Raw genomic sequence first — 22,322 nt, forward strand, 5'->3', positions numbered from 1 at the left:
AGGACTCGCCTCCCGCTCCGTGTTCTTACCTCTCTGGGAAAGCCTGCAGAATCCTCCTCCCCTCCCTGGGCCTCAGCTCCCTGACAAACGGGGGTGAAAATGCCCTTCCTGGAGAAGTCTGGGCCCAGGCCAGAGGCCAAGGGGGATGTTCACAGACTGTGCCACCAGCCCAGGTGGAAGGAAGTAGAGGAGTTCAGAGGCAGTGGCAGGATGGCATTGGCAGTGAGTGTAGTGAAAGCAGCGTGGGCATTCTTGGCTTCAGGACAGAGTCTGAGCTCCTCGGCCTGCCTCTGAGGCCCTGTTAGACTTCACTTTTGTGCCTCATCTCCCCCAGCCCCCTATAACGATCAAGGTCTGCTCTTCTCTAGGCACACCTACCACTCCTCTGCCTGTATATCTCTGCACAAGCTGTTCCTCTGTCTGGAATGTGCCTCTCCTCATATTTACACCGTACCCAGATACCTAGCTCAGGTCAATTCCTGCCTCCTTCAGAAGTCTTCCCAGACCCCTGGGGCTATCTCCCAGTCTGAGAGTCCATGAACAGTTAAGCGGGATAGCATCTGTGTGTCTCACCTAGGGCTGCCATGTAAGGTTGCATGGGCTGTGCACTGCACAATCCTGATAGCACCATTCAGACAGACAATGATGGGGATGTTGCCCTCTGGAGTTGCACAATGCAGAAGTCCTCAAATAAACTTTCCCTCCTCCTCTCCTCAATGCCCAGCACAGGGCTAGGCTCATAGTCAGCTCAGGGGTTACTCACTGACTAGGTACAGGGGTTTTGGGAATGAGTCAGGGAGCCCCAATGCCTCCTTCCCATCCCTGTCACACTGGCCATCCCCCCAGCCCCTAACCTCCTCTGGATCAGTTTCTTCTACAGCCTTTCCTCCCTCCTATCTGAACATCTTCCAACCTAGGCTACTGTCAGCGACTCCCCATCACCTGCAGCTTCAAGACCCTTCCAGGGACCCAAGCTGCCCCATCCCAGCTCCGCCTCTGTCTTGCCTGTGTCTGTGTCTATTTCTTCCCTTTTCCGGCTTCCTCTCCAAGGTGCCCTTCTCTATTTACATATTGCCGGGTCAGTCCCTCTTGTCCTCTTTTTATGGGCTCTTCTTTCTCTCTAGTCTCTTCCTCTCATTGTTGGTCTCTCTACATCTCTGTGAGTCTGTTTTTCTGCCTCTTTTCTCAGTCATTAGTTTTATTTTTTAGTTTATTTTAATTAATTAATTGATTAATTTATTTTGAGACGGAGTTTTGCTCTTGTCGCCCAGGCTGGAGTGCAATGGCACAATCTTGGCTCACTGCAACCTCTGCCTCCGGGTTCAAGCGATTCTCCTGCCTCAGCCTCCAGAGTAGCTGGGACTATAGGTGTGCGCTACCACACCCTGCTAATTTTGTATTTTTAGTAGAGACGGGGTTTCACCGTGTTGGTCAGGCTGGTCTCAAACTCCTGACCTCGTGTGATCGGCCCACCTCAGCCTCCCAAAGTGCTGAGATTACAGGCATGAGCCACCACGCCTGGCCTCTATTTTTACGTATCATTAATTCATCACATATTCTGCACGTATCCACTGAGTACTGAGGCCTGGGCTAGGCCCTGCGGGTACAGCAGTGAACAAATAGACGTAAATCCCTACCCTCAGACAGCTTACCTTTCAGTAGGAGAGACAAACAAGGTAATCAGAAAAGCAGCGTGTCAGATGATGATGAAAGGTAGTAAGGAAGCAGCAGAGGAAGACAGGGGACAGGAAGTATCAGGGCTAGGGGTTGGGGTGGAGTTGAAATTTTAGGAAGAGCGGTCAGAGAAGGTCTCACTGAGAAGATGACTTTTGAGCAAAGACCTGGAGGAAGTGAGAGAGCAAACTATGGGGGCTATTAGGGCGAGAACATTCTAGGCCGAGGGATCCGCTGTAGCACAGGCCCAGAGTGCAGGTGAGCTTGGTGTGTTTGCAAGGCTGTGAGGGGGCCAGTGTGGCTGCAACAGAGTGGACTGGAAAGGAGTGGGAGGTGTGGTCTGAGAGGTTCAGGGAGGCCAGAGCTGTCATTGTCAGGGCTTAGGCTTTTATTCTGAGCCTAGTAGGTGTCTTTGGAGGGCTTGGGCAGAGCAGGGCCAGGCTCTGGCTTGCCTTTGAGCAGGATCAGGCTGGCTCCTGCAACAATTCTAGGTTAAAGAGGGGTGAGGACAGAATCAGGGACACCAGCGAGGAGGCAACTGCAATACTCCAGGCGAGAGAAATGGTGGCCTGGACCGAGGCGGTAGCAGCAGAGGTGGTGAGAAGTGGTCAGATTCTGGATCAATTTTTAAGGTAGAGACAGCAGAATTCGCTAATGGATTGAAGGGAGGCATGAGAGAATGAGAGGAGGCAAGGATGTCTCCAACATTTTTGACCTGAACAACTGGAAAGATAGAGCTGTCATTCCCAAGATGGAGATGATGGCAGGCAAACTGGTGTTTGGGTTTTTTATTTATTTTGGTGGAGAGACCAGGAACCCAGTTCTGAACTTAAGTTTGAGGTGTCTAGTAGAACACCAAGGGAGATGATGAGAGGCAAGTGGGGTGCAGGGAGAAGACTGGGGGAGTCCTGGGCACAGGGATGGCCCAGTCGAGAGACCAGGGAGCAGTGTGGCTGCAGCCAGTCCCGCCAGTGCAGTGCCCGCCTCTGTCTGTCCCTCCTCGTTCTCTGCCTCATTGGCCTGGCTCCCCTGCCTCTCTCATTGACTGTTCTCACATCTGCTTCCTTGGCCCTTTCGCTCCGTGCCTGTTTCTCTCCATCCCTGTGCGCCTCTCTCCGCGCCTCCCTCCCCCACGCAGCCCCCTCCTTTGGCCCTCCCCCCCTCTGCCCGCAGTCTGTCTGCGGGGGCGATGGCGGGATAGCAGGCAGCAGGCGTCGGCCCCGGGCGGGGGTCTCACCGGACGGGCCGGTTGGCGGCGTCGGGGTCCCGCGCCGTCACCACGCCGACCAGGGAGCCCACCTGCGCGTCCTCCTGCACCTCCAGGAGGCGGGAGGGTGGCCGGAACTCGGGGGGCTCGTCCACGTCGGTCACGGCCACGCGCACGATCGCCTGGTCGCGGAACGTGCCCAGGTCGGCGAAGCGGGGGTCCACGAACTTGTTGAGGGCCTCCAGGATCACGGTGTGCACGGGCTGAGATTCGAAGTCCAGGCGCTGGGGGAGGGAGCAGAGGGCCGGTTAGTGGCTGGGGTCTGGTGGACACTGAGGCCTTCACGAGGGAGGCCAAGGTCACACGTTGTCTCAGCAGGGGCGGCAGGGATGTTTGGGCTGCATTGCAGAACTGACCCAGACCCACTCGGTGGGTTACAGGTGGAGAAACTGAGGCTCCTCGAGGACAGTCTTGCCTCGGGACGCAGCCACTCCAGGCTACCGCGCTGAGCACCCAAACTTCCTGCCTTCCGGAGCGCAGTGTTGGCATATTTCATTAGTTTATTTCACCAACACAAAGCACCTACTGTGTGCCAGTGCTTTAAATATATTAACTCAACTTGTTATCAACCCTAAGAGGCTTGTATTCTTATGATCGGATTTTACACATGAGGAAATCCAGGCCCAGAAAGGCTCAGTAACTTGCCCGAGTTACTGAGCAGTGAGTCACTAGCAGAGCCAGGATTCCCTGGTATGCGGGAGTTAGCAACTAATGTGAGTTGAGCCCGATAAGCCGGGCTGCCTTAGAGCTTTCCTCTGAGATCTGGTTAAATCCATGCTGAGCCTGTGCTTCTTATCGGGGGGTGCTAATGGGTGACCCTCTGATGAATGAGCTCCGTGGCTGTGTGTTAGCTCTGGCCTTCTACAGACACTGCCTATAGCAAAGAGAAATAGCCATGGTGGAGCTGCAGGGACCTCAGTTGCATGGTGGGGGAGCGATCTGATTGGCAAGAGTGACCTTCCAGGAGACCCACAGCAGGTGCCTGCCCTGTGTATGGGGCCCACTCATTGCTCTCAGAATCCCCCACCCCCAACTTCTCCAGCAGCAAAAACATCCATGTCCTGCCTCCAGCCTGTTGCCTGGGAAATCAGGATGCAGAGAGGCAGGCGGTGGCCTGGCCTAGGAGTGAGCGATGGACTCTGGAGCCAGGCCATCAGTCTGCTCCCTGAGCCATCACTGACTCCGCAGAGACACCCTAGGCGCCACTGATGGAGCAGGCAGCGGGAGGGGGCCTAAGAGCTGGGGGTGGGGGAGATTAAGCAGCCCAGGGGATGAGAGCAAATGCTATGCTGGAGTCCCCAGGCTAAGTTTGAAGCCTGATTCTGCCGCTCTGTGAAGCTGGGTTTCTCTGGGCCTCTAATTCTCCATCTGTAAAATGGCTTATCTAACAGTTAAGGACAAACGGAGATCAAAAGACTGAAAATCACCAGTGCTTAAAAAAGGGAGATTCTAGAGCTGACCCCCTGGGCCTGTATCCCTACTGAACGATGCTAGATGTGTGGCCTTGGGAAAGTTATCGAACTTCTCGGGGCCTCAGTTTCTCATCTATAAAATGAACGATAGCAGTATCTCAGAGGGTTGATGAAGGGATCAAATGAGTTAATATGCAGAAAGTAGTTGAAGGGCACCTGGCACGTGGCAAGCACGTTATCACAAGTAGTAGCTATTATATTATTATCCTCTGAGAGGGAGTTGAAGGAACTGGGCGTTTTCTCTATCCTCAAGCCCTCAATGCCAGGTAAAGAGTGGGTCATTATGTGCTTGCTGAGTGAAAGAAGGACTGTTGAGGGCAGATATTTCTGGAGGTCCTGGAAGGCAGAGCTCAGGCTGATAGGCACAGATTTAAGGAGACTGATGCCGGCTGAATGGGAGGAAGAAGAGCTGGACAGTGGCAGAAAGTGAACATTCTGTCCCTGGAGATATACAAACAAAGGCCTATGACCACTTTTGGGCTAGTGCAGGGGACTTAGACCTCCCATGGGAGAGTGGGGTCGGAGTGGGTGCTCTTAATGGACTTTGCAGCCCTGAGTTGCCAAGCCCCTGACCAAGTCCTGGAAGACGGATTTTTGCCTCTTTATTTGACCTCCCTAGGGATTGCTGAGTTTGCAGTTTTAGTTTCTGGTTCCTGGGCCAGCCAGTGGGCAAGGAAGGCTGTTAGACTCAGGAAGGAAAGAGCTTTGGAGTCACCAGACCTGGGTTCAAATCTCTACTATGTACCTTACAGGTGTCACCTTGGGCAAGCCCCTTTAGCTCTCTGAGCCTCTATTTTCTTAGTTGTAAAAATGAGGATAGTGACCTCAGATTCAGAGGGAAACATGAGATTAAAGGGAATGAGGAGTGTGAAGAGCCTGGCAAGGATGTGAAGCACACGTCAGAGTGTTTGAGGGTGTGGATTCCCATCTGGATTGAACCCCGGCTCTGACAACCAGCTGTGCAACCTCAGACAGGTCACTTCACCTCTCTATGCCTGGTTTGCAAAAGGGGAATGATACCATCAGTGTTTTTCCAGGTTGGTCCTGGGCCTCTAGAGAGAACTAATCCATTGAGTGGCGTGAGATGGGTGTATTTGGCTGCCCAGAGGCCTCCCTGATCCTCCCACCCCTGAGGTCTGCCTCCCGCATCCCTCCTGAGGCAGCTGCACCTTCTGCACTACGATGATGGCCTCCTGAGTGTCGCTGTCTGTGGTGACCTTGAACACATCGCCGCCGCTGCCGCTCTCCTCCTTAAGGTGGTAAGTCATGTCCGTGTTCTCTCCCACGTCTGAGTCCTCAGCCTTCACACGTCCCACGGCCGTTCCGATGGGGGCTGACTCCTGGATGCTGAACTGGTACATCTCTGTGGGGGACACGGCTATGAGCAGGGATGAAGGCAGCCCCTACCCCAGCCTCTGCCAGCGGCGGGGGAGGGGACAAGGGGGCCCAGGTGAGCCTCTATGGAGGACAGTGCTTGAAAGGGGCTCTCAGCTTGGCCAAAATGTGGGCTGGGTGAGGCATGTCCCCTGCAGGAGTTTGGGTGGCAGTGCAAAGGGAGGTTTTTAATTCTGACCTTTGGTTTTATTCACTGGTTGATTTGGGAAAATGCCTGCAGTTCTTTGGGCCTCAGTTTCCCTACCTAGCCAGTGACAGGGACAGAGGAGCACAGTGATAAAGGCTAAGGCTCTGGAGTCAGTCCTAGCTGTGTAACCTTGAGCCTCAGTTTCCTCATCTGTAAAATGGAAATAAATAATGATGGTGCCTTCCTAACAGCTGTGTGGTTATGACAACTAACTTAGATGATGACGCCTGTAACATGCTTAGTGCAGTGCATGGCACTTGGTAGCTACTCAAGAAATAGAATAAATTGTGTTAAAATGGTGGGGCTTCATACTGATTTTGCTGTTGATGTTAACAGTAGTTACTCCTTCGTTTCAACGTATACATTGAGCACCTATGATGTCCCCAGACATCATGCAGTTCTAGGGACTATGGTTACAGCAGCAAATAAAATGGACCAAAATTTCAGCTCTCATGTTGCTTTCCTCTTAATAGAAAGGGAAAGACACTAAACAATCACATCAGTGAAACATACGGTATGTCCAACGGTGATAGGTACTTAGGAGAGAGAGAAAGCAGGGAAGGTGCAGGAGTGCTGATGAGGGTGTCACGCAGTTTTAAATAGGCTGATAGAGAAAGGCCTCTCAGAGAAGATGACATTTCTGCAAAAGTCAGAAGGAGGGGAGGGAGCGAGCCAAGCAGATATTTGGGAAAGAGCTTTCTAGACAGAGGGAGCAGCAGGTGCAAAGGCCCTGAGGTGGGTGCTGTGCCTGGCATGTTGGAAGAATGGCAAGATGGCCGTGTGGCTGGAGGGGAGGAGCAGAGGGGAAACCAGAAGGAATGAGATCAGATGGGATGGAGGCTGCTGCCTGCTCTCCAGCCAGAGCTGAGGTCGAGGGGAGGATGACTTGCTAAGTGATGGGCCAGCCTAGCTGAAGCAGGGACTGTGGGGATGTGTCTCTTGGGGGCTCCGTAGGTCTTGGTAACCCTTGCATGGAGTGGCTGCCTCTGATTCATCCTCATACAGCAGCCGAGGTGGGACACTTTCTGAAACACAAGCTGAACATGCCACTCCCCTGCTTTAATCCATTCTATAGCTCCCCATTGCCCTTGGGATGGAGTTATGCAAGCCCCTTGGCCTGCCGTACAAAACGCTGCCTGGCCCCTGCTGGCTTATCCAGCTTCATCCTCCAATCCCCACTCCGTCTCTAGCTCCAGCCTTGCTGAAGTTCTTGTGATTCTGCAACTCTGACTCACTCTTTCTCACCTCCAGGCATCCCCTCTCCCTGTCCTCCTCTCTGCCTTTGCCTTCCCAATTCCCGCTCTGCCTTCTAGTCTCACCGAATGTTACCTCCTCCAGGGAACCCTCCCAGACCTCCAGGCTCTGCTCCTGTGCTCCCTTGGCCGCCAAGCTTATCCCATTGTTAGAATTACTGCTTTTTTACTCTCATTTTCTGTTTATTCTGTCTCTCGGGTATGAGCTCTTGGAAGAAAGGGACCACATCTCTTATTCATCAGGCATTCCCAGTGCCTGGCAGAATGCCAGGCTGTCGCATAAATGAAATGTGTGAGGGACTAGTGAGTGTATGAATGAAAACCAGCATGAGTTACCAGTAGACACCCACCAGATTAACACAAATCAAAGAACGTGACAGTACCAAGAGTCAGTGAGGATGTGGTACAATGGACATGTGCGTTTCCTCATGGGGGAAAAGAGTTTGGCTTTATTTGGTAAAGTTGAAGATGAGTACATCCCATGACCCAGCAATTTTACTCCTCTATATCCATAGAGAACAAGTGCAAATGGGCACCTGGAGACCTGGGGCAACAAGGTTCAAAGCAGTCTCCCTCCCCATAGCCCCAAACTGGAAATAATGCCTGCGTCCACCACCACCAGAATAGACAATTATGGAATACTATACAGCAAAGAAAATGAATAAATTATAGCTACCAGCAACATAAGTTCATAAACATAATTTTGAGAGGTAAAAAGCAAGACAAAAACAATTCGTATTGTATGATTCATCCCATTTACATAAGATTCAAAAATGGATGAAATTAGACTTCTGTCTGGTGATGCCTACGTAGACGAACAGACTCAAAAGATGACCATCACAAAAGCAGGTGGTGGGTAACTGGAGGGAGGAGTTGGGGAAGAGGCTATGATCAGGAAAGGGCATATTAGGGCTTCTGGGATCCTGGCTGGTGGTCACAGGAGTGTCTGCTTTATAATTATTTGTTGAACTGAACATTTATATTTTATGTTCTTTTTGTGTGCCATAGTTCGTGATAAGAAAGACAGAAAGAAAAAGAAAGGAAGGAGGAAAGGAAGGATGAGCAGGAAAGCAAACCTCTGGGGACCCTGGCCTCCTCCTCTCTGCTCTGCCCCACCCCTTCCAGCTCAGAGTTCATTCAAAGCCTGGCACAAACGGGCAGAAGACTGGGTGGGGGTGCGTCCCACCCATCCCACCTGTCTGCATGGGCCTTCAGGGTCTGGGGCTGGGCTGGGAGATTGGGCAGTGGGATGGCTTCCATGCCAGGCTCCCTGGCACCGGGAAGCCAGTTGGTGAGCTCAGCCCACTCCGCTCTCTGTCTGAGCTGAGGCTGTAGGCCGCACTGATGCTGCGCTCTCAGCTAAGGGATTGGATTCCCTTATCTCTCGGGGGGTCAGTCCCCTGTGGCGGGGCCTAATGTGAGAGCAGCAGACCTTAAGTAATGACTCACCCGATAGGAATCAGCCCAGCTCCCTGCGGCATTTAGTCTCTGCCAGCTTTGGTGGCTTCCCTGTCGTGGCTCTCGGCCTGAGCCTGGGACAGAGGGGCTGGCTGGGCTGATAGGGAGCTGGGAGGCTGGGCCGGAGACATCCTCCAATCCCCGCTGTGCCATCAGAGGCAGGGGGTGGAAAGGCCTACTAATTCGGAAGCACAGAGTCCCGCTACCCAGGCTCAGAGGAGGAGGGAAATGCCTGTCACTCAGACTTAGTTTTTCTCTGCACAACCTCCATCTGTCTGGGGGCTGAGCTGCCTTTGCCTAGATCCCCTTTCTCCCCAATACCTTCCCTTTGCAAGCCTAGGTCAGCGGCATGGGATTGTCCAACAAGTGGCTAGGGGAGTGGGCAGGGGCCAGTGAGGGGTTGGAGGATGGACAGAAGGGTGGATGGGTGGGGCTCCCCCTCTGCTGGAAGCACGAGGAGGTCTGGGAAGGTGATGGCATGTTACTTGGCTCTGTGGGGCATCGACCAGCCCCAGGGTCTTCCTTGGTAGGAGGCATGGTTGGAGGAGGGCTGGGGGATAGCTGGTGGCTTGGGAGGACAGACAGACAGACAGACAGGGGGAAGCCCTTCTTTTGGTGGGAAGTCTAAAGGGAAGCTGGGGTTGGCAGTTGGCTTGGATGGGCTAACAGACAGACACACAGACGCTCCTTCCTCCGGGAAGGCCTCACTCACTCTGCGGGAAACGGGGTGGGTTGTCATTGACGTCGGTGACTACGATGGTGACGGTAGTGGAGCCCGAGAGGCCACCCAGCTGACCCGCCATGTCTGTGGCCTGGATCACCACCTCGTAGCGCTCCTGGCTCTCGCGGTCAAGGTCAGGCACAGCCGTCCGGATTACACCTGTGAGTGAGTGAGAGAGAGGCCAGGATGCCCCACACCAGCTGCCCACTGATGTAGAGACCCCTGTACAGGTGGGATTCAGACCCCGTGACTCCTGGGGAAATTCAAGTTCAGGAGGAGAGTGGGCCACACAAGGACATCTATGTGGCCACCATGTGGGACAGGGTTCAGCAGCTTCCACACACTCACACACGCTCATACAGATACAGATACACATGCCCACACAGATATACTCACACATGCTCACACACACGGTCACACAGATAGACTCACACACTTGCTCATACAGATGCAGATACACATGCACACATGCTCACACAGATGCACACACATGCTCATATACTCACATACACTCCTGCAGATATATTCACACAGGCTCACACAGAATAACACACACAGGCTTATGCAGATACATTCACAAACTCATACACACTCCTATAGATACACTCACAAACACTCACAAACACACACTCATATACCCTACAGATCCAGTCACATGCTCACACTCACACAGACTCATACAGAATTACATACAGGCCTATACAGATAACCCACACACTTACCTGCCCATGCAGAAACGCACACGGGCTCAGATACACTCACACATCCATACAGAAACACGTATACTCACACCTGGACATACAGATGTGTTCTCATAAATAACTCATACTCACATACACACAAACACACAGATACACTCTCAAATACACACTCAATGATCCACACACACTCACACATACTCTCAAATACATATCCTCACACACACACACACACAGACACACTTTAACATATACACATACACTCTCATACACACTTTAACACATACACACACTGAAATACATATGCTTTTTTTTCTTTTTATTTTTTCTTTCCTTTTTTTTTTTTTTTTTTTTTAAACAGACTCTCACTTTGTTGCCCAGGCTAGAATGAAGTCATGCGATCTCAGCTCACTGCAACCTCTTCCTGGGTTCAAGCAACTCTCCTGCCTCAGCCTCCTGAGTAGCTGGGACTACAGGCGTGCACCACTATGACTGGCTAATTTTTGTATTTTTAGTAGAGACAGGGTTTTGCCATGTTGGCCAAGCAGGTCTCGAACTCCTGGCCTCAAGTGATCTGCCTGCCTCAGTCTCCCAAAGTGCTGGGATTACAGGTGTGAGCCACTGCACCTGGCCTCAAATACATACAATTTCAAACATACTTGCTCATACACATTGCACATGCATTGTCTCTCACACAGACACAACACAAAAGCAACAGAATGGACTATTTGGTTTACTAAAAAGAGGACTGCAAGCTAGAACCTGCCATTGTGTGAGTCCCCTGGGCAACTAATCCCACTTTTGGGGCCTCAGTTTCCCCACTTGACATTCTATGCATGAACCAGGTCTGTGTCAGTAACGCACAGCCCAGGGCCAGGCATGGAGCAGCAGCTTGGCTGGTGTGAACTGGACTCATGTCTACACTCATGTACACTCACTGTGCTGTCACACTGACCTGTATACACACACGCAATGTAGTTCACACATTTGTAGAGTATGGACATAAGAACACATACAAAGTCCCTTACACACGTGCACACTCACAGCTACCGTCACACACTATTATTCACACCCTCCTCCCACAACCAAATTATCCCCCAGCCCTAGAGGCCCACCCCCACCCTCTCCAGGCCCTAGATCCTCTGTCCAGGCATCAGCTAATTGCTGACCAGACAGTCTTCCAAGCTGCTATTGGAAGCGGGGAGGGGAGCAGGCGTGGGGGTGACCGCAAGATTAATTCTGCTGTGGGGAAGACTGGGCTTCTTGTCTCGCTGCCAGTAGAAGAGACAAGGGTAGGGCGGGGGAGTCGATGAGACATTCAGAGCCTCTCCCACCACCCACTCCAACCTGCTGAGCACAGGTGGTGACAGGTGGTGCCTGGGGCCTGTGTGCCAGGTGGAGTCATGCACCAGCAGCCCCATGCTGCGCCCCATAAAACCCAAGCTCCAACACCTGATGTCCCCCAACAGTCCCCAGATTCCCATACAGGCAACAGAACGGAAGGAGAGGCTGTAGTGTGTGTGTGTATGTCTGGTGTTTGTGTGTGTATTTCTGTGTGTACCTGTGGTAGGGTAGCCAGAGGTGGGGCGCCTAAGGGGTGGTCCCACTTTCATGGGATCACATGCAGATATGGAATGGGTATTCTATCTAATCAAGGGTCACACAAACCCTTTATCAGTGGCCTTCTCAACGCCTCAGTAGACCCCCTCCTAACCCCTTCTCTGCCACCATTGGTCTTCCCAGGAACAGGGGAGTCTTGGCAGTGGATTGCCTTGGGATAAATTCCAGATCTACCATTTCTTTGGTCATGTGATTTTGAGCAAATCCCTTCACCTCTTTGAACCTCAGTGTCCTTATCTGTAAAATGTGACAACCACCATACTGACTTAAACAACAGGATTTCTCAAACTTGGCACTGCAGACATTTTGGGTAGAATAATTCTCTGTAGTGTGTGTGTGTATGTGTGTGTGTGTGTGTGACCTGCACGTTGTAGGATATTTAGTAGCATCCTTGGCCTCCCACCACTAAATGCCAGCAGCACTAACTGTTGCCTTAGTTCCAAAACTGTCTCCAGACATTGTCAAATGGACCCTGGGGCAAGATTGGTTGAGAACCACTCGTACAGGATTTCATCTCATGAGAATTACATGTAATAAAAATTATTATTATTATTATTCTAAGCACCTTAGCTGAATTGCCTCATTTAATCCTTTCAATATTCATATGTGGAAGGTGCTGTGATTATACCCATTTTATAGATGAGGAGACAGAGGCACGGAAAGGCTAAGCACCTTGTTGAAGGTCACATGTGTAGAAAGTGCATAGCCAGGACGCTGAGGCTTTGCAGCCCTGGACAGCAGGGGCTGTACAGGGAAGGTGGGGTGTTATCATATTCTCCACCCTTGGGGTGTTGGAAAGAGAGAACAGAAGGCAGACAGAGGGGAGGAAGAGAGTGAAGGTGACGGACAGGGAAGAGGAGAGAGAGAAGAAAAGGAGTCCCAGGGAAAGAGAGGCAGGGAGAAACCTAGTGAGAGACAAGAGGAAAGAGACAAAGAAGAAGGGAAGAAAGGAAGGTAGGGGAGGGGAACAGAGAGAGAGGGAGGCTGAAAGAGACAGAAAAAGAGAGAAGAGAAGATGGGGGGATTAGATAAACCAGAGAGAAAGTCAGAGATACCCAGAAAGAGACAGTAAGAGAGAAACAGAGACCTGGAGAGAAACAAAGAGGAAGAGAAGGAAAGGAGGGAAGAAAAAATGGGCAAAGAACAACTAAGAGAGCGGGAGCAGACATACAGAAAACCGAGAAAGAGACGCAGGAAGGGTGAAGAAAGATGGTGGGGGGTGGGGAGGGGAGGGCAGGTAGGCTTACAGTGCAGCAGCTGCCAGGCCAGGGAGCAGGGGGTCCCAGGTGGAAAGGTGGAGAGGGAGTGACTTTAGCTGAGCACCTGCTGTGTGTGTGCTAAGCTTTGTGCTGGTCACTTGCCATCCAGGACCTCAGTGAACGTAGAGGATTCATGGTAGGATCTGGGGTCACTGTGCATCTATGGGCTTGGGCACCAAAGGCTCAGTGTCCCAGATCTGAGTAGGGGTTGGAGCTGGGGTCTGGCTCCACTTCTGTGAGTGAGAGAGGCTCCATGTGGCTGCCCTCTTTGCTGTCCCTGTCACTTCCAGCTCCTGAGGAACTGGGGACACGACACTCTTCTCACTTGGAAAGGTCCTGAAGCCTTATAGCGTGTAGGATACAGGTGCCATCTCTGAGTGTGTATGAGTTGGGTCCCCAGAGGCCACACTGCCCCTGGGCCTTGTTCTCGGGATCCAGGGAACAGGGTCGGTTGCTATGGTGACAGTGCCCAGTGAACCACACCTTCCGGTATCCATGCCCTTGGGTCATTCCCTCCCACATTGACTCTGGCCAATGGGACATCAGCAAGTGTGCGCTGGCCAATAGGACATCAGCAAGTGTGACAAAAGCAGAGGTTTGATAAACCCCTGTATGCTGCGGCTTGTCCTCTTGGAATCCTGAGACCACTGTACTGTGAAGAAGCCCAGGATAAAAGGCCACATGGAGAGGGAGGCCTAGTCATACCAGCTGTCCCAGCGAAGTCACTCCCAGCGACCGGACAGCTGACTGTTGCTGCATGAGTGACCCCAGCAAAAGAACTGCCCAGCTGACACACCAAATTGTGACAAATAATAAATTATCGTTGCTTTAAGCAACCATGCTTTGGGGGTGGGGTTTTTTTTTTTTTTTTAACATAGCTCTAGATGACTGATACAGAAATCCAGTTGGCTGGGCCATTCCTCTGCTGATTTTGTCTGGGCTCACTCACACAGCTGAGCCTAAACCGGAGGAGCAGCTGACTGGAAGGTCCAAGATGGCTCATTTACATGTCTGGCAGTTGGTCTTGGCTGTCAGTGGGGACACATTGGTTCTTTCATCCTCCAGTAGGCTGGCTTCCTTACATAGCAGTCTCAGGACTGTGTTCCAGGACAGTAAAAGTGAAAGCTGCGAGGTCTCTTAAGGCCTAATGTCAGAATTTGCATAACATTACTTCTGCCACATTCTATTGGCCAAAGTAGTCCCAGGTGAACCCAGGTTCAAGGGATGGGGAAACAGACTCCACCTCTTGCCTGGAACAGTGGCAAAGTCACATTACTAAGAGGCCGTGTGCAGGGCAGGGAGGAATTGATAACATATTTTTCTGTCTACTATGTTCTACTCCACTCTCTTCCTCCTGATGCTGGGAGAAGCACGGTGGAGACTATTGCCCTCTGGAAGATCTAGGGGTACAACAATTCCAAATCAGTCCATGAAGTTGCTCTTGAAGCCTCCCAGCTCTTTGACTTCATCCATTCACTCATTCGGTACAGTCTTGCTGAGGGCCTACTACAAATGCCAGGGCTACACAGAATCAGATAGGCTGCAGTGTGAAAAGGAGGACTCTGGGGCCAGACAGATATAGGCTCAAGTCTTCTTTCCACCATTTACATGCTAGCTGACCATGGTCGAGTTCCTGGGCCTCTCTGAGCCTCTGTTTCCTCCTATGTAAAATGGGGACACGCACCTGGTAGGGCTGTTGAGAGTACTGAATGAGAGGAAGCTTCCAGCAGCAGGCCTCACATTTTGGAGATGCCTTGCTGATCTCTTTCCTCAAGTTCTGGATTGGATACCTCCATAAGTAAGTTTCACAGAGGCAGAGATCCATGCTGGTCTTGTTCATCTCGTATCTATAGGGCCTGGCACTCAGCAAGTGCTCAAACGACATTTTGACTGGCTGACTCCCAGTGCCCCTCCACTGCCCCTCTCACAACCTGGGTGTCGTTATCTATTTGCTTCTCTGCTAGAGCAGAAGCTCCGTGAAGGCAGAAACCAGGTCTAGTTCCTTATCCTGACTCCAGGATCTGGCATTTAGAAGGTGCTCAACAAATGTTAGTTTCATTCCCTCCCTGTAAAATGGACGACTCTGGCTCAGCTGAGAATTTTCAGCAGAGATCTTGAAATCTCATAGAATATTTCTATTCCTGCTGGGGTGGTGGTGGGCGGGGGCTGGTAATTATAACCTGGCCTCAGCTCCCGCAGCCTTGTCTTCACCCATCGTCCCCAGTTCCAGCTGTTGTCCTGGCCGCCCCTGCCGTCCCCTCCAAATGCTGCAAAAGGGGCCCTGGAGCCCGTGTGATGCCTCATTAGCCCGCAAATGCCATCCCTGTCGGCCCTGTGGGGGGCCTGCTGGCAGGCCTGGCCTTTAAAACACACAAGTTAATTCCTCCTCTGGCATTGGGGCCTCGCGGCGCCCCGCCTCCTCCCTTCCCTCACACCTTCCTCCCAGGCCCCGTTCCGGTTCTGCTCCCTGCTATCTGCACAGCGAGAACAGACTGTACCTCGCAGCAGCTGCTATATATAGACCCGCATCAGCGGAATATTCCTGGCTGGGGAAATGGAGCTGGGGCTGGGAATGGCACCAGGGCAGCTCTTGCCGTGGGGCTGTGGGCAAGGCGAGGCAAAACCTGGTTCTTCCTGGGACGTGCCAGAAAGGACCCTTTCAGACTGAAGAGTTGAGGGACTCTGGAGCAGGGACCCCATTTGAACTCCTTCACCTGCCTTGCCTGCTCCTCACTTTCTGACCTCTTGGGAACTGTTCCTGCTCCCCCAGGCCCTGTGGCCTCCCAGTTGTCACCATCTTCTGGGCCCTCTACAGCGGGGGATGCTGTTTCTTAGAAATTGGCTGTCCTTCTCACTCTCATGTCCTCCCCACTCTCTGGGTCCTTCATCTGCCCAGCCTTGCTACCTCCCAAGACTCAGTCTTGGTCCTTCTCTTATTTCTATGTTCTTTCTTCCCCCCATCTCCCCAAGGTTTATCAACCATAAGGTCCCTACCGCCTCAGGCTGAATGCATGAAGCCTTCCTCATCACCATCACTATCCTTTTGTGCTGGGGCTCAGGCTGAGCACTTTATACACTTCCTGTTCCTTTGGCCTGCATTGTTGGTCCCCAGAAATCTGCATGGCTCATACCTTCACTGCACTTGGTCTCTGCCCCAAGGTCACTTCCCCAGAAAGGCCTGTTGTGATTTCTTTCTTTCTTTCTCTCTCTCTTTCTTTTTCTTTCTTTCTTTCTCTTTCTTTCTTCCTTCCTTCCTTCCTCCTTCCTTCCTTCCTTCCTTCCTTCCTTCCTTCTTTCTTTCTTTCTTTCTTTCTTTCTTTCTTTCTTTCTTTCTTTCTTTTTCTTTCTCTTTCCTTTCTTTTTTTTTTAGATGGAGTCTTGCTCTCTCACTCAGACTGGAGTGCAATGGCATGATCTCAGCTCACTGCAACCTCTGCCTCCTGGGTTCGGGCAATTTTCCTGCCTCAACCTCCCAAGTAGCTGGGATTACAGGCACATGCCACCAAGCCCGGCTAATTTTTGTATTTTAGTAGAGATGGGGTTTCACCATGTTGACCATGCTGGTGTCGAACTCCTGACCTCAAGTGGTCCACCTGCTTTGGCCTCCCAAAGTGTTGGGATTACAGGCGTGAGCCACGGTGCCCGGCTGTGATGTCTTAATCTAAGTCCTTCCTCTACATTAGGTTTCGTCCTCACACTCGTCACTGCTTGACATTATGTTACATGTGTACATGCTCATCTTCTATATTCTCTACTTCAATAAAAGTGCCATGAATGCAGAGCCTTAGATTTGCCTACTGCTGCATCCCTAGTGCCTAGAACAGAACCAGGCACATAATAGGCACTCAATAAATTGTTGAATGAATGAGTGAACTGTCCCATTGAATTCTCACAACCATCACATGAGATGGGTATGACTCTCCCCTGTGCACATGGGGAAACTGAAGCTTTAAGAGCCCCAACCATTCTTGGAGCTCCACACCTGTATTTCACTTGGCCTGCTAGAAATTCTAGATGTTTCTTTCCCTGTTTTCTCTCATCTTAAAGCCAATATGGTTAAAGCTGAATTATTTAGCTCCGCATCAGATTCCAGGGCACATTCACTCATTCCTCTGCTCTGGTAGCTTTCTTAATTTACACTCCTCCTGTTTCTGTTGGTGGTACCCCTTGCCTAGATGAATAAATCCTACTACGTGGAAAGAAACTCTGCCTCCTCCCTCAACCTAGTCCTGCAGATTCGTGTTGGCCCCCAAGGTTTGTCCTTTGCAGGATCTTACTGACACCCCCATTCTCTCTTCTTGGCATCTCAATCAATCCTCCTACGAATTCTTCATCATCCCTGGCCTCCTAGCTAGACAGGTAGGTTAAGGAGTCTGAGCGAGTGTCAAGAAAGGGCGCAGGCTTTTGGTTTTTGCCCTTTGGGACTCTATGCTGGGCATCCTGGGCTCTAGGGCCTCCCTGCCTCCAATTCCTGCCTCTGAGCCAAGCTCTGTAGCAGCAACCCAAGGGATCTTGTTAAAATGAAAACCAGAGCTGTCATTTCCTTGCTTAGAAGTCATCAATGAACCTGCACTGTCGTTGACGAGGAGGGGAAACTGGCACTCTCACACGTGGCTCATGGGAGTGTCGTCTGGTACATTTCGGCATTATCTATCGAGATTCCAAATGCATGTGCCCTTTGACCCAGCTTCTCCACTTCCTGAAAATTATCCTGCAGATATACTCACACAAGCACAAAATGATGTATGTGTGAGGTTATTCACTGTAGCATTGTTCGTTGTAGCAAAAGATTGAAAACAGCATAAGTGTCCACTGGTAGGGGACTGGTGAAATAAATTTTAGTGTATCCATAACACCCATTAAATAAGAGAATGAGGAAGCTCTTTATGTACTGATATGGAATAATCTTCAAGATGTACTGTCAAGTGAAAAAGGCAAGCCGTGTGTATAGTGTGTTTATAGCTACCATTCATGTAAAAAAATAAAACAAATACATGTACCTTATTCTCTTGTACATGTACAGAATAGCTCTGGAAGATGCATGAGAAAATTACATTGGCTGCCTTGGGGATACAGACTGGGTGGCTGGGGGACTGGATGGGGTGAAGAATTGCTACTAAATGCCTGTTTGGACTTTTTGAATTTTGAACCTTGAGATATATTATCTATTAAACATGACTTAATATTTTCGAGTGAATGAGTCTAAGATCTCATAGGATATATACACCAAGTGGCTACCTTTGGGGCTGCAATTACTGGGGATAGGGAGTGGAAAGCACTTTCTTTTCCTTTCTTTTTAGCATTTCTTTAATGTTTGAATGTTTTCTAAAATGTATTTTGTGGGGAGAAAAAACATAACGAAGATACTTTGTGTGAGAAAATACAATTTTAACTGTGCTCATGGATTGGAATCCTCTCCCTTCTCCCCCTGACAAAAGAAACACACAAAGAAAAACCCAAAACCCAAATCCATCAACTCCCCCCAACCCTACTTCCCAGCTTTGCCCTTAGAATGAAATGCAAGCTCCTTAGCCTGGCTCATACCAGCACAGTCAGGCCCCTGCCACCCTCTCGATGTCACCTCTCAACAAACCTGATTGCCCAAGCCTGAGCTGCTTACAATTCCCCTCATGCCCCCAGGCTGTTCTGCTTCTCCCAACTTTGGCCTGCACCATACCCTCTACCTGGAATGCTCTTCTCTGAAATCTTGCTCTGGCAACACCTTCTTACTCTTCCTCCTCCTCCTCCTCCTCCTGCTCCTCCTCCTCCTCCTCCTCCTCCTCTACCTGGAATGCCCTTCTCTGAAATCTTGCTCTGGCAACACCTTCCTCCTCCTCCTCCTCCTCCTTCTTCTTCTTGACAGGATCTTGCTCTGTTGCTCAGGCTGGAGTGTGATGGTGCCATCATAGCTCATTGCAGCATCAACCTCCTGTGCTCAAGCAATCATTCCACCTCAGCCTCCTGAGTAGCTGGGACTATAGGCACCTGTCACTATGCCTAGCTAATTTTTTCTTTTTGTAGAGATGGGGTCTTCTCTGTGTTACCCAGGCTGGTCTCAAACTCCTGAACTCAGGCGATCCTTCCTCCTTGGCCTCCCAAAGTCTTGGGATCACAGGGGTGAGCCACTGCACCCCGCAGACACTTTCTTATCCTTTTTAGATTGCTGCTACTGCATCCAAGAAGTCTTGCATCCAAATCCCCATATATCTGCCTGTCTTCCTGCCCCACAGGGCTGTGAGCCTCACAATGGCATTTGATAAACATTCTGTGCTGTCTGACATCTCATTCCCTGCCTTCACCCAAGCCAGGCCCCTCCTATCCCAGAAGCAGTGAGAGCACCCCGCTGGAATCGGCAGCCACTCCCAGCTGTGTGACCTCAAGTGAGTCATTTCACCTCTCTGGTCTTCAGTCTTCTCATCCTGTCCTCCTCGCACTCCCCTAAGGCTTCTCAGAGATTAGTCAGGTTCTAATGTCACAGTGAGTGAAGTGGGGGACAGCGGGTGGCCGTGCTGCACCATCGTTTGATGGTGTTGGGGGGATAAGCAAGAAAGAAGCCACTCTTCCTTAAAGGTCTCTGTGTCTTAAACACCCTTCCTTAAAGATGCCTGTGTTTTTCCATCAGGTTCTTAACAACTGCCACGGGGGCAGAGCTCTTAAAACTGCTGAAACCAGCCGTCCTCCCTCCCCTAAACTACACTTGTGACCCCGGAAGAGCTCACACGTCTGCTTCAACTTAGCTCCAAGGACAAGCCGCTTAGTTCGGACCTTTGAGGTCCTTTTAGGGCACCCACAGCGGCTGCCTCCTGCCTTTCTGTTGCTCTTCCAGTTTTGGAAGAAACCCCCCATCCCATTCCTTTTCTGTTCCTCAGTCCTTCCCTCTTCCCGCCTGGCTGCCCTTCCCTCTCTGCGACCCTGGACTCCTGCTGTGCACAAGGTGCCCCCTGTGCTCTCCGCAGAGCTGCTGGGACAGAAGGCTCAGAGCAGACGTCTGGGATGGTCCTCGCCCCGCCCTGCCCCGCCCCTGACCCCGCCCCTGACCCCGCCCCACGGCCCTGCCTCTGGCCCCGCCCCGCCCCTCACCGGTCTTGGGGTCCACGGTGAAGTGGTGCTCGCCGTCCAGCACGCTGTACACCAGCCGAGCGCTGCTGCCGTACGTGGGGTCATCCGCATCCGAGGCCATCACCTGCATCACCGACGTGCCTGGGCCCGGGGGACCAAGCGAGACAGGGGTCATCTGGGGCTGCCGAGCTCGTTCCCCCACTTCGCCTCACCCCAGGGAAGCTGGGAAAGGAGACCTGCGGGAGGCCATCGAAGACAGCCCCTCACGGTCCCCATCCCCACTCTGAGCCCCAACCCTCTTCCTGTTTTGAGCCCTTTCTAGTGGCGCAAATGTGACCATGGAGTCAGATCTGGATTCAAGTCCCCTTGGGGTGGTTCCCAGCTGTAGGACTCTGGCAACGAAAGGCAGCCTCTCTGAGTCTGTTACCTCTTCAGCAAAGCGAGTTGAATCCTAGTGCTTGGTTCATTAGGTTGAGGGGAAGAATTCTAAACTCCCAGCACAGAGCAGTTCAGAGAAGTTTCTCAATGTGGCAACCATCATTATTGCCAGTTACAGTCATCACAGTCAGTTGGAGCCAGGACTGGAAACCAGGACCTGACTCCCAATGCAGGGACCATTCTACCCACTCCAGCTCCTACGGATTCTTCAAGGGACTTCTGCGTCCTCTCCCCGCATCATGGTGGTAGGGGACAGCCCAGAGGGACAGACCAGTTCATCGGGGGTCAGAGGCCAGTGTCTCTTGGCCCCTGGCAGGAGAGGGCAGTACCCAGCCTTCCCTTTGGAAAGTCGTTGGCTGCGGGCCCTGGTGCCCTCTTCGCCCCTCCCCCTGGGTGCCCAGACGGCCCACCCACAGACATACACACTTCTCCTCATGCTCTGCACGTAGACTGCTGGGGAGAGTATAAATTGGATAAAAGTCCATCAAACAGCAGCAATTAAGTTATTGATTTTCGACGCTGCCTCATTAAACTGCGAGCTTCTTTCGGTCTGTCCCAGAGATGGCTCTAATTTGACATCATGTTCAATTTGACGAAAGCAGGGCTTGGGACGTGAGGCTAGACCAGGTGGGGGTGGGGGTAAGGGTGGGGGAGGGTCAGGTGGAGGGGCCAATGAAGCCATTGAGTCCACCCAAACCTTTCCAGAAAGAAGAGGGTGAGGTGGAAGACTCAAGAGTGAGTCTTGGGGGTTCAGGATATGACCCAAAGGGGAGGAGATGGAGACCCCACCTCAGGGAGAGGCCCTCTGCTGGGTGCCTGCCGGTGGGGCCAGGCAGGCCCCTCTTGGGGCTGGGCTGGGCTCCCTGGGCCAGGAGGGCTGCATGCTGGGAGGTGAGGCCAGTTCACTGCCTGGTTAATGAGTGAGAATCTGGAAGTGCTACTGCAGCAATTCTGCTAAGCCCAGCCCGCCGCCCGCCTCTCCCGCCTCCAGCCCGGGGCCCTCTATCATTCCAGACAGACACATGTATTTATTTTTCACTCTTTTGCATTTCTCATTTCCCTCTGCAGGTTCCCCCTCCCAGCCACAGTCTCCTAAAAAGTCCCTGCAATGCGCCTGTCTCTTTGGCCACTCCAGCTCCATGTCAACCATGTCAGAGTTACCCAGAGAAGCTGAGGAAGAGGGGTGGGCAAGTCCCTTCCCTCTGGATGCTGGTGCCCAGGGGTCTCCTACTCAGAGAGGACACAGCCCCAGGTGCCTCTTGTTGGTACAGAGAGAAGGGAAAGGAATTATGTCCTATTGAGCACTCATGACACACTGGCTTCACCAGCCACTTAAATCCATCACCTCTAATCCTCATAGCATCTCATAGATGCAGAGTGGTCCCCCCACCTAATATTATAAAGGAGGAATCAAGTCAGACAGGGGAAAAGATTTCACTGAAGGCACAGAGTAAGGAAGTGGTGGGATTTGAACCCGGGACTCTGGGATGCCAAGTCCCTTCTGGGAAGCAGTGTCAGCACAAGTATAGTGGCTTTGGGGACAGTGGTCTGGTGCACTGAGTCACAACCAGCGATGGCACTGCCACTTATTAGAAGTTTGACCTTGGATCTGTCATGAACCCATTTGTGCTTCAATCTCCTCATTTTGCGAAACGAGGGTGGTAGTATTACAAATCTCCTGAGATCATTTTGAGAATTCAGTTTCCATATCCAGCACTGAGGACAGTGCCTGGACCGTGCCAAGAGCCCAGTAAGTGCAGGTTACTGTTGTCGTCTCAAGAGGCACAGCACGCCAGTACACAATGGCACAATTATGACTCC

General features: G+C 51.7%; 1 protein-coding gene across 1 annotated transcript in view; it reads right to left on the reverse strand.

Moving 5' to 3' along the window:
* The window catches only part of CDH22 (cadherin 22), a 136,300-nt gene that overhangs the window by 33,442 nt on the left and 80,536 nt on the right, over window positions 1-22,322 (reverse strand). Inside the window, exons 4-7 of the mRNA XM_033186609.1 lie at window positions 20,085-20,204; window positions 9,419-9,586; window positions 5,583-5,776; window positions 2,912-3,165 (exon numbers count right to left, since the gene is read on the reverse strand). Coding sequence (XP_033042500.1) covers window positions 2,912-3,165; window positions 5,583-5,776; window positions 9,419-9,586; window positions 20,085-20,204 — 736 coding nt within the window. The remainder of the gene's footprint in view (window positions 1-2,911; window positions 3,166-5,582; window positions 5,777-9,418; window positions 9,587-20,084; window positions 20,205-22,322) is intronic.

Source organism: Trachypithecus francoisi, unplaced genomic scaffold (genome assembly GCF_009764315.1).
Source record: "Trachypithecus francoisi isolate TF-2019V2 unplaced genomic scaffold, Tfra_2.0 Lachesis_group21, whole genome shotgun sequence".
NCBI classification, from domain to species: Eukaryota; Metazoa; Chordata; class Mammalia; order Primates; family Cercopithecidae; genus Trachypithecus; species Trachypithecus francoisi.